The sequence below is a fragment of the Semicossyphus pulcher genome, unplaced genomic scaffold (genome assembly GCF_022749685.1).
Source record: "Semicossyphus pulcher isolate SPU_LCO1_2020_fin unplaced genomic scaffold, fSemPul1.0.p SCAF_24, whole genome shotgun sequence".
NCBI classification, from domain to species: Eukaryota; Metazoa; Chordata; class Actinopteri; order Labriformes; family Labridae; genus Semicossyphus; species Semicossyphus pulcher.
Genome location: NW_027211698.1, coordinates 5,198,478 through 5,217,587, shown reverse-complemented (window position 1 = coordinate 5,217,587; position 19,110 = coordinate 5,198,478). Strand labels below are relative to the sequence as shown.

At 43.4% G+C, this 19,110-nt stretch overlaps 2 protein-coding genes across 2 annotated transcripts; both read right to left on the bottom strand.

The window, feature by feature from the left end:
* Window positions 1–5,136: 5,136 nt before the first annotated feature.
* Window positions 5,137–10,243, bottom strand: LOC138603299 (ras-related and estrogen-regulated growth inhibitor). The gene is made up of 7 exons (XM_069674995.1): window positions 10,192–10,243; window positions 8,910–8,966; window positions 8,728–8,801; window positions 7,408–7,546; window positions 6,774–6,867; window positions 5,656–5,727; window positions 5,137–5,245 (listed from the first exon to the last, which is right to left on the bottom strand). Exons 1-7 carry the CDS (start codon window positions 10,241–10,243, stop codon window positions 5,137–5,139), a joined length of 597 nt encoding a protein of 198 aa, XP_069531096.1.
* A 1,537-nt stretch (window positions 10,244–11,780) lies between these two features.
* On the bottom strand, window positions 11,781–18,828 carry LOC138603420 (NADH-ubiquinone oxidoreductase 75 kDa subunit, mitochondrial-like). The gene is made up of 19 exons (XM_069675187.1): window positions 18,741–18,828; window positions 17,263–17,339; window positions 16,958–17,049; window positions 16,741–16,848; window positions 16,549–16,625; window positions 16,371–16,452; window positions 16,160–16,290; window positions 15,887–16,072; window positions 15,675–15,809; window positions 15,468–15,582; window positions 15,238–15,383; window positions 15,027–15,155; window positions 14,748–14,877; window positions 14,503–14,663; window positions 14,265–14,419; window positions 13,981–14,156; window positions 13,765–13,899; window positions 12,161–12,233; window positions 11,781–12,085 (listed from the first exon to the last, which is right to left on the bottom strand). Exons 2-19 carry the CDS (start codon window positions 17,333–17,335, stop codon window positions 11,994–11,996), a joined length of 2,196 nt encoding a protein of 731 aa, XP_069531288.1. The 5' UTR covers window positions 17,336–17,339; window positions 18,741–18,828; the 3' UTR covers window positions 11,781–11,993.
* Between the last annotated feature and the right edge of the window lie 282 nt (window positions 18,829–19,110).

Here is a 19,110-nt window from a genome sequence, read left to right as displayed (position 1 = left end):
GTTTTCTATTTGAAACAGCTGCCTGCTTGAAAGGAGGTTGATGAGGTCAGTGAGACCGGGCCCGAAACAGTGAACTGAAAACTTTGATGGTATATAAGAAGTGTGCCATATTTGTACAAGAGGGCGGAGCTGAAGAGGGACAAGGGGTTAGCAAATATTAAGTTTTCAGCTAATGCTGCTGCTAGCTCGCTTAGCCAGGTGCATCTGTAATTTACGGAAGGTGTCTTTTAGTACAACCGAATGCTGAACAGGTTGACAATCACAATGTTCCACCCTAAACACTCCCCTGCTTTATGGTCTGTGTGACTCTAGATGGGAACATCACTGACTAAATTAACATCACGCTGTGTTGAAGAAGACCTGAAACTAGAGATTGAGACCATAAACTCATTAGGAAAGCGTTTAGCCACCGTGATGTCATCTGTTGCTTTGTGGACCAACTTTCTGGCATTTGAATCGTCGCCAGCTTAGTTTTCTGGAGCCATAAGTGACCATATTTGGACATAGGTTGGAGCTAGAGAGGAGAGAATGGTTATCAAACGCTAAGTTTTCAGCTAACTCTAGCGCTAGCTTGGTTAGAAAGGTGCCTCTGAAATTCACAGTAACTGTGGTATTGTTTTGGATGCTAATTTGGCTAGCAAAAACAGGTTTCAGACTAAATGAATGTAGCGAAAAAATTAGGAAGCAACTCCTCAGAGAGTCTTAAAGTAAGTTACGTTTTCAGGTCGCCATCGTAGCAGCTTGTCAATCACAGGTAGCCCCGCCCTAAACCCTCCCTGCTTTATGGCCTGTGTGACTCTAAATGGGAGCATCATTGACTAAATGAACATCATGCTGTGTTGAAGAAGACTTGAAACTAGAGATTGAGTAAACTCATTAGGAAAATGTTTACTGAATGAATAAATCAAGAGAGGAGGACCATTTTCTTTGCCCCCTGCTGGCCGTTAGAAGTAATGCAGGTTTACGCACTTCCCAACTGGCTTCACTTTTTAGACATGGAGGCCTCATCCACCTCTTATATAAAGTCTGTGGCTGAAAGACAATTAAATTAATAACTTGTAATATATTTCTGATTAGTTTTAGACTTTTTTGTAAGCAGCCTTTTGTTTCATTTCACTTCAGCATGAAATCAACTCGATTTTCCTTATGAGTGGAAACAAGCGGCTGCCTGCAGGGAGGGAGAAACTGGATTAAAAACTGGCATCGATGAGCAGAAATCAACAGCGTCCACCCCCTCCTGGGGAGAACACACAGTCCTGGCTGCAGAGCAAAGCAGGAAACACACTTAACATTCATATATTCCTTCAAAACAAAAATAGAACTTATAAGCTGATAAAATCTGTTTGAATGGAAAGGCTCCCTGATTGGTCGGTTTTATCTTGATGCAGGTTGTGACAGGCCGCTCTCTGATTGGCCGTCGGTGTAATGATGCAGGAATGACTCATCCTCTATTCTGAGCCGAGCGGTGACTCTGGGCTCTGACCTTTTGTCTCCTTGGTGAGCGCTGTGATGTCACACGTTCATTGCTGTCATCATCCTCTTCTGTGTCTCCGTCCATCAAATGAAAGCAGGTTTGTTTTCATCACTGAGGTGGAGACGTTTAAATATGTGTGTGTGAGTCTCTCTCCTCTGTTATCACTGCCAGACAACTGCTAATGTTCCTGATAGAATCACTCCCTGTCTCACTCATTCACTTATTCACTGTAGCACCCACGCATGTGGATGAATATAAATTAATACTTTAATGTTAATGACTTCTAATTTAAAAAGTCTGTAATCATGAAGACCTTCCTTCTGTGTGACTCCCCTTAACCATTTCCCTATAATTTATCATCTCATCTGAAATGAAAGTGGCATTAAGGTTGCTGTTAACTATGGAAGCCCTGAGTGGACATTATATTACCACAGCGTTAACCAAGTTCTTTTGGGGCCTTAAAAATGGACTTAGCATCTGCGTCTGAGAGTGCAGCCAATGCTAAAGTGCCTTAAACCTGCATGCTTTCTAATGGCCAGCAGGGGGCGACTCCACTGGTTGCACGTCTATGAGAAAATGTTCCTCCATCTCTCTTGATTTTTTCCCTCATTAAACATTTTCCTAATAAGTTTATGGTCTCAATCTCTAGTTTCAAGTCATGTTCATTTAGTCAGTGATGCTCCCATTTAGAGTCAGACAGACCAGAAAGCAGGGGAGGGTTTACGGCGGGGCTACCTGTGATTGACAGACAAGACTTACATAATGTCTTGAACAGTCTTCAGTTGTTCAAAAGTCCCTCTGCAAAGTTTTTACGATAAGCTCCCATTGCTTCTATCACTAGCCAAAATTAGCATCCCAATTGAAATCTCAGTTATTGTCTGTTACAAATTCATATGCTAACCAAGCTAGCGCTAGTGCATGGTTATAGTTAGCATTTCCTGACTGCTGCTCCTCCGGGTCTACCAAGACGTCCAAATATGGTCACTTCTGGCTCCAAAAAGCAAAAATGGCGATGACCAAAGCCCAAAAAATCCACCTGCTAGCACAGCTAAGTTTGACTTATTAACATGTTAAATCTTGTTTGTTTATTCTAATTGTTTATTAGCAAAGTAGTAGACGTATTGTTAAACTATGCTAAGCATTTTCTCCTGTTGACTGCCTGTGGAATAAGCTAAGCTAAGCTAAGCTGCAAGCTCAAGCTTCATATTAAAGGGCCAGTTCACCGATTTGCAGCCTCAGTCCTATCATGCTATAATGGGGAGCTAATGCTATTATGGTAGAAAAAATGCAGTTTCGCTCTGTGCCTTTGAAAGACGATATCCGCTTCTCTAATGGGCCCAGGAAAACCTCCGCCAGGGATCTCGCTAGACGCCCGCCTCCGATGTCAAAATCGTCAGGTTTGAAATGTAGACTGCAGACCTGAAGATTTTTAGACGATGCACCGGTATATTCTCGTCATGTTTCAGATTCTGTAACGCGTTGAGCCATCGCCTGCAGAGAAACGCTAGTATTTCACTCCAGTGTCTCTCGCCTTTCAGAGGGAGGGGCGCTATGCATGCTGGGTGTTGTAGGAATGTAGAATGGGTGAAACCACGAGCTGTTTGTACAACTTTTCTATATCATTGCTTCTATCAATTACAGAGAACACCAGCTCTGACTGACAGCGGGAGTTTTGCTCCTTTAAGTATAGGGACATGAGGGAGGGCCTCTTTTTTAAATGCAAAAGTAGCTTACGTAGCTGGCTTACAATAGAAGAGTTCCAGTGCAGCCAAACAAATCATGGAGCTAGACGATTAATTGTGTCACATTTTAAAATAAGAATTACTACACTGGGTCTTAAAATAGTGCCTGATTTAATGGAAACCCTGTCGATTGTAAGAGAAGCCAAACTCTGAATGCGCACACTTTCCTCTCCCGTGATTACACATGACGCTCAGTGGGGTTCTGTGGTGGGCGGATTGGCTGGTGATAGCTGGGTGGAGTATTTGATATAGCATAAAATGGTAGAGGGGGTGAACAAAGTGGTGGGATGGAGAGTAAACACGCTGACAATTTCCCAAAATGCCTTTTCAAGTGGCTGCAGATAGAGCAATCTGTATAAACAGTGTAGTTACACTCACTGTGGCTGCAAATACTACTCTGTCGTTTCACTGCTCCTCACGGACAGACGAGACGCCAGACGAGCTCAATGTTTTTCCTTCCCTGTTATAGCCTGTTTTATTTCCTGTCTCCTTTTTCTGATCATCAAGTTCAGAAGTTCAGCAACACGGAGAGATGCATGGAAAGGAACAAGGAGACAGAGTCGATTAATGCCAAGGCTGCAATGAAAGCCAGCCTCGTTCTTTACACACTGTTACATCATCTACACTCAGACATTAACAGCTTTACTCTCCGACTGACCGACTTTATGAGCTGAGACTGGATACAAAATAAACGTGAAAATGTCAAATAAAAAATGAGCTTTAAGAAGATACACCGACATTACACACATATGTGAGTATTAATCATGTTAATCCAATAACATGGGCAACATGCAATAATCAATCATGATAAAAGCCTGTTTGGCAGAAAGGCCTCACTCAGTCAGACGGCTAATTCAGTGTTTCTTACATGGGGGTACTACTCCCCCTAGAGGTACTGTGGAGAACTGAGAGACAGAAAGATAGACAGACGGACAGACAGACGGATAGACAGACAGACAGTTGGATGGATAGAAAGACAGACACAAAGACAGACAGATAGTTGGATGGACAGACTGACAGACAGTACGACAGACAGACAGACAGTTGGACTGACAGACAGACAGTTGGACAGACAGACAGATAGTAGGACAGACAGACAGACAGGAAGATAGTAGGACAGACCGACAGATAGTAGGACAGACAGATAGACAGGAAGATAGTAGGACAGACAGACAGATAGTGGGACAGACAGGCAGACAGTTGGACAGACAGACAGACAGACAGACAGTTGGACAGACAGACAGGCAGATAGTTGGATGGACAGACAGACAGACAGACAGATAATGGGACAGACAGATAGTTGGATGGACAGACAGACAGACAGACAGATAGTTGGATGGACAGACAAACAGACAGATAGTAGGACAGACAGACAGACAGACAGATTTTAGTATGAAAGTGTTCTGCAGGTAAAAATGATCCTTCCTACTCTTCAGAGATTAATTTCGGACATATAAGTCCATATGTCTAAATGCATGATTCCTTACATAACGGTGCTTTGACGGTAAAATGTTCCAAGTTTATGTTCTTCATATTTGAGGAAAGCCAGGTTCAATCGAGGACACAGACTCGTGATGGAGCGATACAGCTGAAAACCCAGAGAAAGAAAGCAAAAACAGAGCCTATTAAAGCTGTCAGTGTGAGGGAGAATACGTTTTAATGCTTGGTTTAAACCTTCACCAGACTTTGGGCTTCTTAAAGGGAGGAAATGATCAGTTAAATGAAGTCAACTGTGTCCACACCAAAGAAAAGTCTCTACTGCCCTCTGCTGGAGGATGGAACACATTACAAACAGGTTTCCTCTGTGTGTGCTGTGTTGTAAGAGGACTCAACGTGTTGAAGGATAACCTGCAGTGTTATGAGAATGGCCACAGCTTTCCTAAACGTCCCGCTGTAATCACAGGTGTTTGTTCGCTGTGGTCACCACTGCATGGTCTTGGATCGGGTCAGTTTCCGGGTCAGAGCGTGTCGAACGGTCAGCATGTAGGAGCGGCGGTCAGGCAGGGGGCGCTGCTGATCCAACACCAGCCTGTCAGACACAGGAAACAAAACAACTGTGAGTTAAAGAAGCATCAGCTGCACAACATCTCAGCTGGTAAAACACAAGATGCATTGCAGCCAAAACGCTGTAAATGTTTCCTCCTCTATAACATCCTCTGCACTCATATTAAGGACTATATAAGCTGAAGCACTCTGCAGTTCTTCCAGGACACCCTCTGCTACTGGAAGATTCTGAAGCTGCACCCCAGAGACACAGAACGTCTGCAACAGCTGCAGGCGTTTGTCACACTACTTACAGAACTCTGATAGAGGGAGATAAGGCTGCAAAATGTCCTCTTTAAAAGTAGAGTAATAGAAAAGTGGGACGCAGCTCATGCTGTGGGCTAAAATGCAAAGTGTGTGAATTAAGTGTGAAGTTATATGAGAGCTGGGACACACCTGACGAGCTGAAACACTGCAGCTTCCACGGCTAACACAGCTTCTGCCACGGACAGCTCCCTGAAACCACACCTGCACACACACACACACGTACACACTCAGACCAGGTGGATGTTACCTCTCCCATCTGGAATAATCTTTCTGGAATTAAACATTATAGAGATATAAGGTTACTACAAACTAAGCAGAAGATAATACAGCTGTGTTTCCACTGCAGGAACTTTTCCCAGGGACGAGGAACCTTTGGAAAAACTCTATTTCTATTGCAGGTACCAGGGTATCACACACTTAACTTATGGCAGCTTCTTGTGTTGGTCTGAGGTTAACCTTCACAGGTATGGAAACTTCAGTGACTGCAGTGATCGTCTTAGTTCTTCCTCTACTCTGCTACTCGGAAACAGCGCTGCAGGAGCCCCATTTGTCAACAGAGCTGTCAATCATGAGGCCACACCCTCTTTTTAAAGCATCAAATAACTAATTAAAAGTAAAGTTCTCACTTGGACATAAATCAGCATGATAAGAACTAACTATAGAGACAGAAACCATGTGTGAGGAAAAATGCATTCGCCCATCTGTTAACATGGAGGAGGCGGGCTTTATGAGCTATACTGCCGCCAGTCAGCAGGGGGCGATAGAGAGGGTTTGGCTTCACTTTGAGGGAGTTGTCATGCCGGCCATCTTTTTCTACAGTCTATGGGCAATATTGTGATTGGGGGCCTTTACTTCAGCAACCAAAAAGTCCCGGCTCCAGGGGGTGGTACTTCCCAAAGGTACAGGAAGTTTGGGAGCGGGGCTTTAGACGAGTCTATGCTCATTTTATTCCAGTATTTTTCTTGTACAGCAATGCACAAAAGTCAAGTCTGAAATAAGCAGTCAGGGGTCTAATTAATCTAATCTTTGTGGGTGTTAAGAATGTGATAGAAACTTTAGAAGATAGAAGTTCCTCAGAGTAAAAGTTCTGGATAAAAACGCAACTTTAGATACAAATTTGGAACATAATATTGCCTACAAGCATTATGTAAGTCAGCTCAATATTCAGCACTATTACGTATATTAATAACATTATAAACACACTTAAAATAACCCAAATAAACTGGAGGAAAATATTGATTATTAACCTTAAATCCTTGGCCAGCCTCTGTCCTTCCTCTGTCGTCACCTCCCTGCCGATTTCAAGGTCTGCCTTATTGGCTACCAGCACTGTAGGAACAACTGACACACACATACACACACATACACACACAGCTAATAAAGAGACAATAAACCTGCAGGATTATGCTCTGGCATGCAGAGTTAGGAGATGATGTTATCAACAAGTTACCTACAGAACACAGGACGGCTTACCGTGTATGGACTACATGTCTGCTTCATCTGTGCTCCGTGTGTGTGTGTGTGTGTGTGTGTGTGTGTGTGACACTCCACAGATGTAACAGACACAAACACAGTGAACACACCGTTATGTTGAGCTCAAACTGCTGGTTCAGTAGTTTAACAGCTGGTATAGTTTAGTTAAGCAGTCTCACACATCGTTATGTAATGTTTACACAAATATACAGTATTTACAATTGTAAGTTATAGTTTCTGTAAAAAGAATAATTTCACTGATTTCCTGAAAAAAAAACACCTTCGCCTCCACCGTTATGTCGTCCAATTAGTGACATTTAAGCGACAATGAAAATGTGCATCTGATGTTACAATCAATAGAGTCTTAAAATAGCATTTCCTCTGATAATGACTGAAATGCTTCCCTACCCAGACTCTGTTTAGTCTCCTCGATGAGCTTCTTGAGTCGAGGGACCTCCAGGAAGCTGAGGCGATGTGTGATGGAGTAAAGCAGCAGGAAACCGTCGGCCCAGCGGATGGCCGACTCCAGAGACGCCACAGAGCTCTCCTGGATGAAATCAGGTCATGTATTACAAATATATTTTAAATACCATGAGAGTTTGAACACTATATATAAAGCTAGAGCTAACCGGGAATTAGCTTAGTTTAGCTTAACTTAGCTTAAAAGACTGGAAATCAGGGAAACATTTGTTTCTCATGTCTTTCTAATGTCCAGCAGGGGGCGACTCCAACATTTTCCTAATGAGTTTATGGTCTCAATCTCTAGTTTCAAGTCTTCTTTAACACAGCATGATGTTCATTTAGTCAGTGATGCTCCCATTTAGAGTCACACAGACCAGAAAGCAGGGGAGGGTTTAGGGCGGGACTACAGGTGATTGACAAGTCGCTACCACGCAGCCGAATTAGTCTTTTTTTTCCACCAAAATAAGCACCCCGATTAAAATCCTTATTATTGTGTATTCCAGATTTAAATAGCTAGAGCTAGTGCATGCTTATAGTTAGCATTTCTTAACCGCTGCTCCTCTCCAGGTCCAGGTCTACCAAGATGTCCAAATATGGTCACTTCTGGCTCCAAGCAAACAAAAATAGTGATGACCCAAAATCAACTTGCTAGCACCTCTAAATTTGACTATGTAACATGTTAAATCTAGTACTGCATGGTGGTGCAGTGGTTAGTGCTGTTACATCACAGAAGGAAGGTTCCTGGTTTGAGTCCCGGTTCAGACATAGTGGGCCTTTCTGCGTGGAGTTTGCATGTTCTATCCGTGCATGCTTGGGTACTCCGGCTTCCTCCCACAGTCCAAAGACATGCTCGTTAGGTTCAATGGTGACTCTAAATTGCCCGTAGTTGTGAATGTGAGCGTGAAAGGTTGTCTGTCTCTATGTGTAAGCCCTGTGATTGACAGGTGATCAGTCCAGGTGTAACTCCACCTCTTGACAAAAGACAGCCGGGATAGGCTCCACCCCCTCTGAGGAGGATAAGCGGTATCGATGATGGATGGATGGATGGTTGTTTTCATCCTGCGTCCAGCCTGTAGAGTAAGCTAACTAAAGCTAGCTAAGCTAATTCCCTGCAAGCTCTTGCTTCATATTTACGTAGAGACATGAGAGTGGTATCGATCTTGTCTTCTCACTCTCGACAATAGAGTGAGAAGGCCTGTTTTTCAAAATGCAAAAGTAGCTAAGAGGCTCAAACAAGTAGCTAGCTTAAATGTATTAAACATGTACCTTACAAGCTATATCCAAAATCTCCAGCTCCACTGCCTCCAGGTCCACCATCCGACTGCACCTGTAGTTCACCTCTGTAACAAAACACACACACATTTTATGTATTTCATCCTCTCTGTGCCTGCTGTGTGTACAGTTATTTTCCCACCACATGATCATGTTTATTATTGTGAATATTTCACCCTTTTTATGGTCGTATTCCCCGATGAAGCGCTTGGTTATGAAACGAACACACAGAGCTGCAGACACAAAACAGACACCAGAGAGTGAACATCCAGAAACGCAACACACACACTAACTCTCTTACACACTGTGCATTCACACACATGACGTTTGATTTACACCTTTGTATCTGGTCTGAAGGCTTCTGTCGTTTCACATGTTCTGTCATCGCTTTTAGAGCTTTACTTTATGGTAGCTGTCTTGTTTAAACAAATGTAGAAGTGCTTTCTCTCTGTTTAGGTGGAAGGAGACTGGCTGAGGTCATGTTTGTTTGACGTCTGCGTCTGGTGTTCAAGGGGTGACTGTATTTAGGAAGGACACTTTAAAAAGGGTTTTTTTTAAGCCGGAAAAACAAGGGGATTACGATGTAATCTTTCAGGGCAAATGCTCCCAAGCAATATACTAAAAGTTCTTCAGGCTCAGATTGTTATTCTAAGTGTCTGACAACATTACAGAAAGGATCCCTACAGAGATAGACCTTTTTTCTTAAAGAGGAATGTACTTCTTTTAACGAGAAACATCGCTCTCTTTAAATCCACCAGACTCCATTGACAAAAACACTGATTTAACCTTACAGAACACAGGCATTGCTGCTCTACGCTCCCTTGATCTGTTACTTTGTCTTTGTAATTGTATAACTTTTGTGTGTTAAACGGTTATTTCAGATATAGCAGAATACTTTAAACAACACAATAACACACTCAAACTAACCAATCAAGGCAGTGCTACACATGCAATTCCCTTATACTGCTCTGCAGGATAAATTACTGTTTTTTTTAATGGAGTTTGGTGGATTTGGGATAGTATTTTTCTGGTTAAAAAAAAGGATGTTACTCTTAAACAAACAGGTCTATCTGTACAGAGAACATTTCTGTAATGTTGTCAGACACTTAGAATAACAATCTGAGAAATTAAATTTCCCTTTAAATACTTTCTTTAGAATAAAAGACAAATGTTATATTGAGACAGGAAGTAGTTTGACATGATAAACGAGGCACTGGAGGTCTGCAGGTTCCTCGCTACATTTCCACTTCAGTGCTCAGGAGGAGAGGTCAACTTCAGACTTGTGTTTGGTTTCCATATTTAGCAAATCCTCTTCAACCGTGACCAAAACTTAACCCTAAACTTAACCTCAACATGTGATGATCATGTGACAGAAGGTCCAACTTATGCTGCTGTTACATAACCCAGAACTTTCCCATCCTGCGTCTCCAACTTCTCCAACCTGTGCGTGTAATCTACCTGTTTTTCCAGTGTTCTGAGCTCCCAGAATGAGGAGTTTAACTGGGACCATGTTGCTCTTCTAGTCCAGTATTAGTCCTCAGTGTGTCCCCGCATTAAAAGCCTGTAAAGAAGAACAGAGGAGGCAACTTTAAGGCAAAATAAAAAGTAATTACAGCCTTCAAAAAACAGACTAAATGCGACTGTTATTTCATTTTAAGTGGGAATAATACTGACCTTTATACAGAGAGAAGTTCAGTCCTGGACGCTGAGCAGACACAGAATGAAGAGATGGGACTGTCTTCTGTCTTCTTCTGTGTCTGTGTTATATGAGCCCTCTCTCTCCCTCTCTCTCTCTCTCTCTCTCGCTCTCTCTCTCATAGGGATCACGCTATGACAGGAGCTATTTGTCTTGAACTGCGTCCACCTCCGGACACCAGCCTCCAAATGTGGATCTTTTCAGGACACATGTAAACACTGTTTTTAGGGACTCTTAATGACAAACAATTACACCCCAAAAGCATGAATTTAATCCTAAATTTAAGCTAAATTTCCTGTCACCAAAAACCAAAATGTTTTACGACTTCAGGAAGTGTAAATAGTTCAAGAGTTAAATGAACCAAAGTCTCACCAGCACTTACTATGACATAGATTATCTCGTTACAGTGGCCCCTGTCAGTGGTTGGGATATGTGCAGCAAGTGAACATTTTATCCTGAAGTTTGAAGCAGGAAAAATCGGCGAGTGTAAGGATGCAACTTTGACAAGGATGGCTGTAATGGCTAGGGTCAGAGCATCTCCAAACCTGCAGCTCTTGTGGGGTGTTCCCGGTCTGCATGTGGGGAGCGAAGGCTGGCCTGTGTGGTCCGATCCAACAGAAGTGCTGAAAGAGTTAATGCTGATAGAAAGGCATCAGAACACACAGAGCATCACAGTTTGTTGTGTATGAGGCTGCGTAGCTGCAGACTGGTCAGGGTGCTCATGCTGACCCCTGTCCACCACCTACAATGGGCACGTGAGCATCAGAACTGGAGCACGGATGGAAGAAAGCGGCCTGGTCATGTGGATGGCCCGGTGCGTGTTGCGTCTCTGACCTGGGGAGGACATGGCACCAGGATGCACTATGGGAAGAAGGCGAGCTGGCGGAAGCAGTGTGATGCTTTGGGCAACGTTCTGCCATCCATGTGGATGTTACTTTGACACCTACCTAAACATTGTTGCAGACCAAGCTCACCCCTTCATGGAAACAGTATTCCCTGCCCTGCCACACTGCAGACATGGTTTGAGGAACAAGTTCAAGGTGTTGACTTGGCCTCCAGATTCCCCAGATCTCAATCCATGTGCTGGACAAACAAGTCCGATCCATAGAGGCCCCACCTCGCAACTTACATGACTTAAAGGATCTGCTGCTCACGTCTTGGTGCCAGATACCTCAGCACACCTTCAGAGGTCTAGAGGAGTCCACGCTCGATGGGTCAGGCCTGTTGTGGACCTACACAATATTAGGCAGGTGGTCATAATGTTGTGGCTGATCGGTGTTGATCAAATTGATATGCAATTAATGACCCGAAGACCTTCAAGCAAACTGCAATAAATAAAAACAACTCAAACTGGAGTAAAGACATTCTTAGGATTTTATTTATATAGCACGTTTCTCACCTTTATTCAACAAAGATCGTTCCTACTGCAGGAGTGAAAACGATTTAAATGTATACAACAAGCATCAGGACAACTTTAAGTTAAGGAGAGACACTGTTCAGAGAAGTGTGTGTGTGTGTCAGAGGAGAGAGTTTATTGTCGTGTGTCTGGAGGCGTCGTCGATGTTCAGCAAACGGACGGCTCGTCGACGGCGGCGGCTCCTTCTGTCACGGCTTTCACACATTTGGCCATCGTCTGGGAAGCTCTGCTGATCGAGTCTGAACACAGGAAGAGAAGGAGTTAAAAGTCTTATGTTGTATTAATTAAAAATATATAAAAGGAGACATGTTTACCTGTCATGTAGAAGTCCTTTGCTGAGAGTTGGGGTGGTACCAGAGGAGCTGCGATGAGGTCCTGGTTCACAGCCTGAAGAAACAGAGGAAGGAAACAAAGATGGATTATTTTCTATTTACTGAATCAACCGAATCTAAAACATTCATCCGGCCTTTAAAACATTCAAGGCCTTTCCTGTTACAGAAAATATTGTCAGGGCAGGAGAAGTTTCTGACCTTTTAATGGCTTAAGTGGACAAATGAGTTTTTTGGTCTGGCTGTTTGCTGCTGGCTTTTAAGATCGTACTGCAGGAAAAATGTTTGACCAACAAACATACAAAAATGTTTTAACATTATGTTTGGTTTGTATGACGGCGAAAAAAAAAGAGAGAGAAAAAAAATGAGCTGGAAGAGAAGAGGAGATATCCCGCTAAAATTCTGGCCCTAGTTTTTGAACTTTTCCATTCCTCCGTCTGTGAAGCCGTCGTGTCGTCTCCTTCAGAACGAGCTGTGCTGTTGGATCCTGACAAATGTAAAACTGTAATTAAAGCCAAATTGATTTAAAGTAGTTTGTCTGTAACGCAGGTGTGTTTCCTGTCAGTATCCGTCATGAGGTCGTAGGGTAACTGTCATGTGTGGTGGTAACCCCTGGGGCAAACAGGGAGCATAGAAACGTGTGTTTCTGCAGCAGAGGGTCGCTCAGTCTTTCTCCTTTAGAAGTCTGCTTCTTGTGTGCAGAGAATCTGCTCCGAGCTCCGTGCCATGCACGCCTGTGTGAGCAGCAGAGCCAACAGGGCAGAGAAGAGACACAGGTGAATCAGAGGGAGGGGGCCGTGAACCACAACCTGCTTTTTGGGGGGGTCGCAGCTCAAACAGGTTTATAACTATAATTTGGCAAATTTACGACTTTAATCTAGACATTTTTGAGATTTTTCTCAGAATATTTCTCTTCTCCTGCAGCTCCTTTTTCTTTATTGTTTTTTTTCTTTCCCAATGGCCCGAATATGCCGTCGTAGGCTTGTACATCAAAATGGAAAATAACTGCGGAGAAACAGGTGACAGTCAAAGCCATAGCTGTATCAATCAATCAAAAATTGAGGATATTTTTCATTAAAAAATAATATTTATAAAGCTAGAAATCTTTTATTTTATTCCAAAAACGGGTTTGGGTGTGGATTTCATACTTCTGATATGTGAAATATAAGAGATAAAAATGGCTGAGTTTAAAAAAGGAACTTTATTTTAATGGATCTGATATCAATTCTCTCAAATCTTTCCCTGTGCATGCATAAAGATTTAACCCTGCGAGCGGTCGAGTTCACTGAGAATCTTAAAGGTTAAATATTCTAACAAAGAAATCCTTCATAAAATGATTTTTAATGGAATTAACATTTAAATTCAATTGATAACCTGTGAAATGGAATCACATTGTTTCAGGAAGTCAGCGCAGAATCAGAGAAACAGTGATAAAAATAATTTTGTTTGATGGATGTTTAAGTCTTATCTCATCCTTTATGGTCCATTATTTGTTTATCAAATGAAAACAGACTGTTATCCCCACTGGGATGATACTTTATATAAAGTCTGTTCGACTCAGATGTCTACGACTGTTTGTGTGTTTGTACCATTGCGAGTTCATTAGCCTGCTTGAAGTAGTTTGCCTCCTCCACGTCGTCATATCGGACCAGGTTAGGAGAAACCTCCGCCAGTCTGGACCGGACCTCATCCAGAGAGTCGTAGGGCAGCGACAGACCAGCCAGCTGCACAAACACAAAGACAACACTTTAAACTCCGTCAAATTAAATGTTCACCTGCAAGCGTAACCGTGACTTCCTGCGTACCTCAGACAAGGCTCTGATGATCTTCCAGTCCTCTCGGGCCATCCCAGGAGCGGTGACGGCCACGCGGGTGTGTTGGCTCCGGCCTTCAGTGTTCACATACGTGCCGTTTTTCTCCGTGTACGCAGCGCTGGGCAGGATGATGTCCGCCATTGGTGCTCCTACGTCCCCGTGATGACCTGGAGAATTAAGTGTACAAGACATTAGTGCAAATTAATGTTGTATATTTGTGTGTGTGTGTGTGTGTGTGTGTGTGTGTGTGTGTGTGTGTGTGTGTGTGTGTGTACCCTGGTAGACGATGAGGCTGTCTTTGGGCAGGTCGGCTCTGGTGATGCAGCCGGCGTCGGCTCCCAGCAGGAACAGGACTTTGGGTGGGTTGTTCCGGATGGCGTCCACACCTGCCTTATAGCCCAGATCCAACGCAGCCACCTGACTGGCCACTCTGCGCACACACATTTACACACACAGTATGAGCAAGAAGCATCAACTTGCCGGTCCACACTCATGAGCATTGCGTTGTTGTACCTGTGCAGGACATTTAGGACCTTCCACCCCTCCTCCACTCCGCTGCTGGCTCTGGCGTTCTGAGCGATGGTGGAGACGGTGCTCAGGATGGCGGCTCCGTCTTCTCTCTGCAGAGCGCTGCTGCCCACGACAACAACCGGACGCTTCGCAGCTGAAAGGGTCTGGAGACAGGGAGCGGGAAGGACACATTAAAGTAAAAGATGCTACAAATCAAAGTCACATCGGGTCAGAAATATTCCCATTACCTGGCAGAAGGGGTGTGTGCCGTTAGCCAGCTCCTTCAGGACTGCTGTCTCCTCTCCCAGGTGGTCGTATGAGTAACTCAGGTCGACGTTGTGACCAACCATGGCAACACGCAGCTCGTTATGGAGCCAACTGACAGGAAGAGGAGGAGTCAGTTAGCTTAGCTTAGCATTAAGACTAGAAACAGGGGGAAAAAGCTAGCCTGGCTTGGTCCAACAGCAACAAGTTCTACCTGTTAGCAACTTTAAAGTTCACAAATTAATGTGTGAATGTGTATTTACCTCTTGCGGATTCTGGCGTTGAAGAGCGGGGCTTCGTAGCGCGGGTTTGTTCCTACGAGCAGCAGCAGGTCGCACTCCTCGATGCCGGCGATGCGAGAGTTCAGCAGGTAGTTGGAGCGCAAGTCAGAGCTGCAGAGAGACAAAGAATGCATGACTAAAGACACCAATATCCTTCATCCATTTTCTTTATTCTTGCTTCTTTAAGTCTTACCCTGCTCCCGCCATCGGGAAGAGCTCCTCGGTGCAGAGGCTTTCCGAGTCCAGTCTGTTGAGGAGATCTTTGAGGGAGACGAGAGCTTCAGCGTCGGCCATCCCTCCTGCGATGGCTGCAACCTCACTGCCCTGCACGCTCTGCAGCTGCACACACAAACACACGTATTTATGTATACATATGCAAATAAGATAACACAAAGAAAATGTCAACACTAAAAACACACTTACTGCTCCTGCAACGCGACTTAGAGCATCCTCCCAGGTGGTCGGGGTCAGCTGACCTGCATCGTCCTTCACCATTGGCTGGGTCAACCTCTGCCTCTTCAGACCATCGTATGCAAACCTAATGCAAACACGATTTTAGATTTAGCAAATATAGAGTTTAGAAGGTCGTACACCTGATCTTTTTCTGGGTAAGCTGTTGTCATATTTTACCTGGTCTTGTCAGAGATCCATTCTTCATTGACGTCTTCATTCAGCCGGGGCATCACCCTCATCACCTCACCGCCTCTCGTGCTCACTATGATGTTGCTGCCCACAGCATCCAGAACATCGATGGACTCCGTTTTCCTGCAAAGACAGAAGAGAATTAAGCTACAGAACTTGTAAAATAAAATGATGGGTAAATTAAGGCGTCTTTCTCCTACCTGGTCTCCCATGGTCGTGCGGTGAAAGCGTAGGGTTTGGAGGTGAGCGCTCCGACAGGACAGACATCGATAACGTTTCCCGACAGCTCTGACATGAACATCTTCTCCACGTACGTCCCGATCTGCAGGTTGTTTCCTCGTCCTGTCGTTCCCAGGTCTTCAACGCCAGCGATCTCACTGGCAAAACTACAAAAACACACACAAAGGAGCGCATGGATGTCAGAGGAGTCACGTGATTAGGAGATTAAATATGAATGTTTGAGATGCGCTTACCGGACGCAGCGTGTGCACTGGATGCAGCGGGTCATGATGGTTTTAATGAGCGGCCCGATGTTTTTGTCCTCCACTGCTCTCTTCCCTTCCATGAAACGACTGCGGTCGGAGCCGAACTGCATGGACTGATCCTGGAAGCACAGCAGAGAGTTACAAAGATGATAGAGGCAAATTTAGCATCATCTTTTATATCCTTTGGTTGCTTGGTTACCTGCAGGTCACACTCTCCTCCCTGATCACAGATGGGGCAGTCCAGCGGGTGGTTGGCCAACAGGAACTCCATCACTCCCTCTCTGATGAGACACACACACCCAAAAACATCCATCTATAAGCCTGCTTGTAGCGGTTTATAAACTTTTTGCATCTCTTTTGAAGTTATAAATCCGTACCTGGCTTTGCGTGTCTTCTCTGAGTTGGTGAGGATGTTCCAGCCCTTCATGACGGGCATGGCACAGGCTGCCACCGGCTGAGGGACACACAACAAGGCCCACACACGTCAGTTAGAGAGTAATACTGCAAGAATCTCAGATGTCTTTGTTTTATAAATGTAGCTGCAGCTTTGTGGCGACTTAATCTTTTACCTTTGGCGCTTTCTCGATCTCCACCAAACACATACGACAGTTTCCAGCCACCGAGAGGCGCTCATGGTAACAGAACCGGGGGATCTGGACTCCTACTTTCTCACAGGCCTGAAGAAGTAATGAAACAGTATTTAGACGAAACAACAAAAAGCTACAAACGCTCTATTTTAGTTTGGTTTAGAGTATTTGTCATTTTCATGAATCTGTTGTGTCTCACCTGCAGCACAGTAGTCCCAGGCTCCACCTCCACCGGTTTCCCATCCACAAACACCTCCACCATGTTGCTGGCTGCACGCGCTGAAGTACGCACTGAAAGGGGACACACAGAGTCAAGAGTTTAACCTTGACTAATAATAACAATCTTATTATATAATTTGGAGCACAGATACAGATTTAAATAACGTGTCACATGAAGGATTGTGAATGCAAGATTTTACCCTGAATCTAAAGAGTCAAGTTTACGTAAACAGAACGACTGTTGTTGATTGTTTTGATCTTGTCACACACACACACAGATCTTACCAGCGTTGGAGGGAGCCAGGCTGCTCTTGGCGGCTCCGGCCAGAGCCCGGCCGACGTTCGGCAGACGCAACATGACGCTGTGAGAAGAAAGCAAAGAGAAAGCAGCCAACATGAGCTAAACTTATTCTGAGGAAAACATAAATCATACATGCTTGAGGAAGTTGAGGAAGTGTTGCAACTCTACCCACAGCTAGAATTAAAGCATGCTCTATGATGTTGATGTTTGGTGGTGACTAACTACTAGCAGCTGCACAACTAGCAGACATGAATATACATATATACAGAAACAAATTATCATGTAGTGTCAGTCAAATTAAAACAATACTATTTGAACATTCTAAGCAGAAAAGAAGAAGTCTTATATAACGCAAAGTTAGGGGCATGTTGTTCGATTGAAGAGATTTACCAAACAGAGCTTTATGTCACCATGAACCTAACCCGAGCACAGAGGTCTGTCCTTGCCCAGCTGAGGGGGGGTATCCTGCCTCTGGCTCTGGAAACAGGTCGCTTTCACTCTTTTCCAGAGGAGAACAGAAAGTGTTCCCTCTGTGAGCAGTGAGCACATTGTTGTGCATGACACATTGAAATAAACCAAAAAATAACTAACATAATCTCTGAACTGCAGAGCTACTTTTGTGCTTTTAAAGAGTTTTAAGAAGTATGCAAAGTATGAGAACAGGTGTATAATCAGGGCTTACTAGTATGTCACGAACAATCATAAAACCAGCAATATTAGTTAGCTGTATGCTTTGAATATATAATTATTTAGTGATATTTACTCTAAAAACTTGAATTTAGTCTGCTTTTTAAGCCAAAACCCTGATAGTAGATGTCAACAAAGTCTTAATAGGTTTTGGCATCATAAAGCATTAACATTATATTAAATGATACGTGTAGTATTATTGTCTTTTTAGCTTTAGCTTTTTAGAGTTCTTCAATTCAATTGTGTTGCTAACTGAACAGCCTCAAAAATATAATTTATGAAGCATACTTCACAGAAACAGGATTAAATGCAGAGCTTGTGCACTGGTTTGTTTTTACAGGTCTGTTAAATAAACTTCTAACACAGTTGCCATGTATGTCAGCAGAGCCACAACAGCTAACATTAGCTGTCACTGTCAACAACAAGTGATATTGTCACTCGACCACGTAGTTAACACTTCAATGCGACAATGCGCATGTAAAATACTGACCTTTCGAATCACATTAAGATAAGAAAATGTTCAAAATGCCGATAAAATAGCTACAGATTTTAAGCACTGTGGAGAAATACACAGCATGGACCTTCCAGAGAGGACTTCTTGCTTGCAGGCTAACAGCGCTAGCTCAGAGTACCACTCAAGGACACGGGCATTGCAGTGCTGTAAGAGGGTAACTCGGGGTAATAAGGTCAAACGCTTAATTTTCTCCCGGTCTGGCAATTAAATAACACATAGAATATAATATGTATAAGTGCATAATATGTTTCGGATTCTTACCTTTCGCTATTTGGCCTTCTTGACCAGAACAGCGGTGATTTGAGTTACTCCAGTCAAATAGCTATGGCGAATTTAGCGGAACTAGCATGGAATCCAACTTCCGTTTGAAAATAAGAGTCCGAATTTCAAAATAAAAAATAACATCTTCACATTGTGAACAGTAATAAAAAAAAGTGGTTAATTTTTAAAAATCTAATATAATTTATCTTCCGTCAACGGTAAACTCAGATTCTTAACGGCGAAACAAAGCAAGAAAAAAACTTTTTTTACAACTTTATTTATTTATTTATTTGCTTGTTGGTTTATGTATTTTTTTTTTTGTTTCTTTGTTTTACTCTTGTTTAGTCAGTTCTGGTTTTTTTTTGTTTAA

What these genes read in the sequence shown, in the direction of transcription:
- LOC138603299 (XM_069674995.1), bottom strand. Translation starts at nt 10,243, where the DNA reads ATGGTCCCAGTTAAACTCCTCATTCTGGGAGCTCAGAACACTGGAAAA. An exon ending in TCAGAACACTGGAAAAACAG is followed by an intron (nt 8,967 to 10,191) that starts GTAGATTACACG and finishes TTGTGTCTGCAG; the next exon opens with CTCTGTGTGTTCGTTTCATA. An exon ending in GGAGACTAAACAGAGTCTGG is followed by an intron (nt 6,868 to 7,407) that starts GTAGGGAAGCAT and finishes TGTGTGTGTCAG; the next exon opens with TTGTTCCTACAGTGCTGGTA.
- LOC138603420 (XM_069675187.1), bottom strand. Translation starts at nt 17,335, where the DNA reads ATGTTGCGTCTGCCGAACGTCGGCCGGGCTCTGGCCGGAGCCGCCAAG. An exon ending in CCTGGCTCCCTCCAACGCTG is followed by an intron (nt 17,050 to 17,262) that starts GTAAGATCTGTG and finishes GTCCCCTTTCAG; the next exon opens with TGCGTACTTCAGCGCGTGCA. An exon ending in CAGCCTCATCGTCTACCAGG is followed by an intron (nt 14,157 to 14,264) that starts GTACACACACAC and finishes TTAATTCTCCAG; the next exon opens with GTCATCACGGGGACGTAGGA.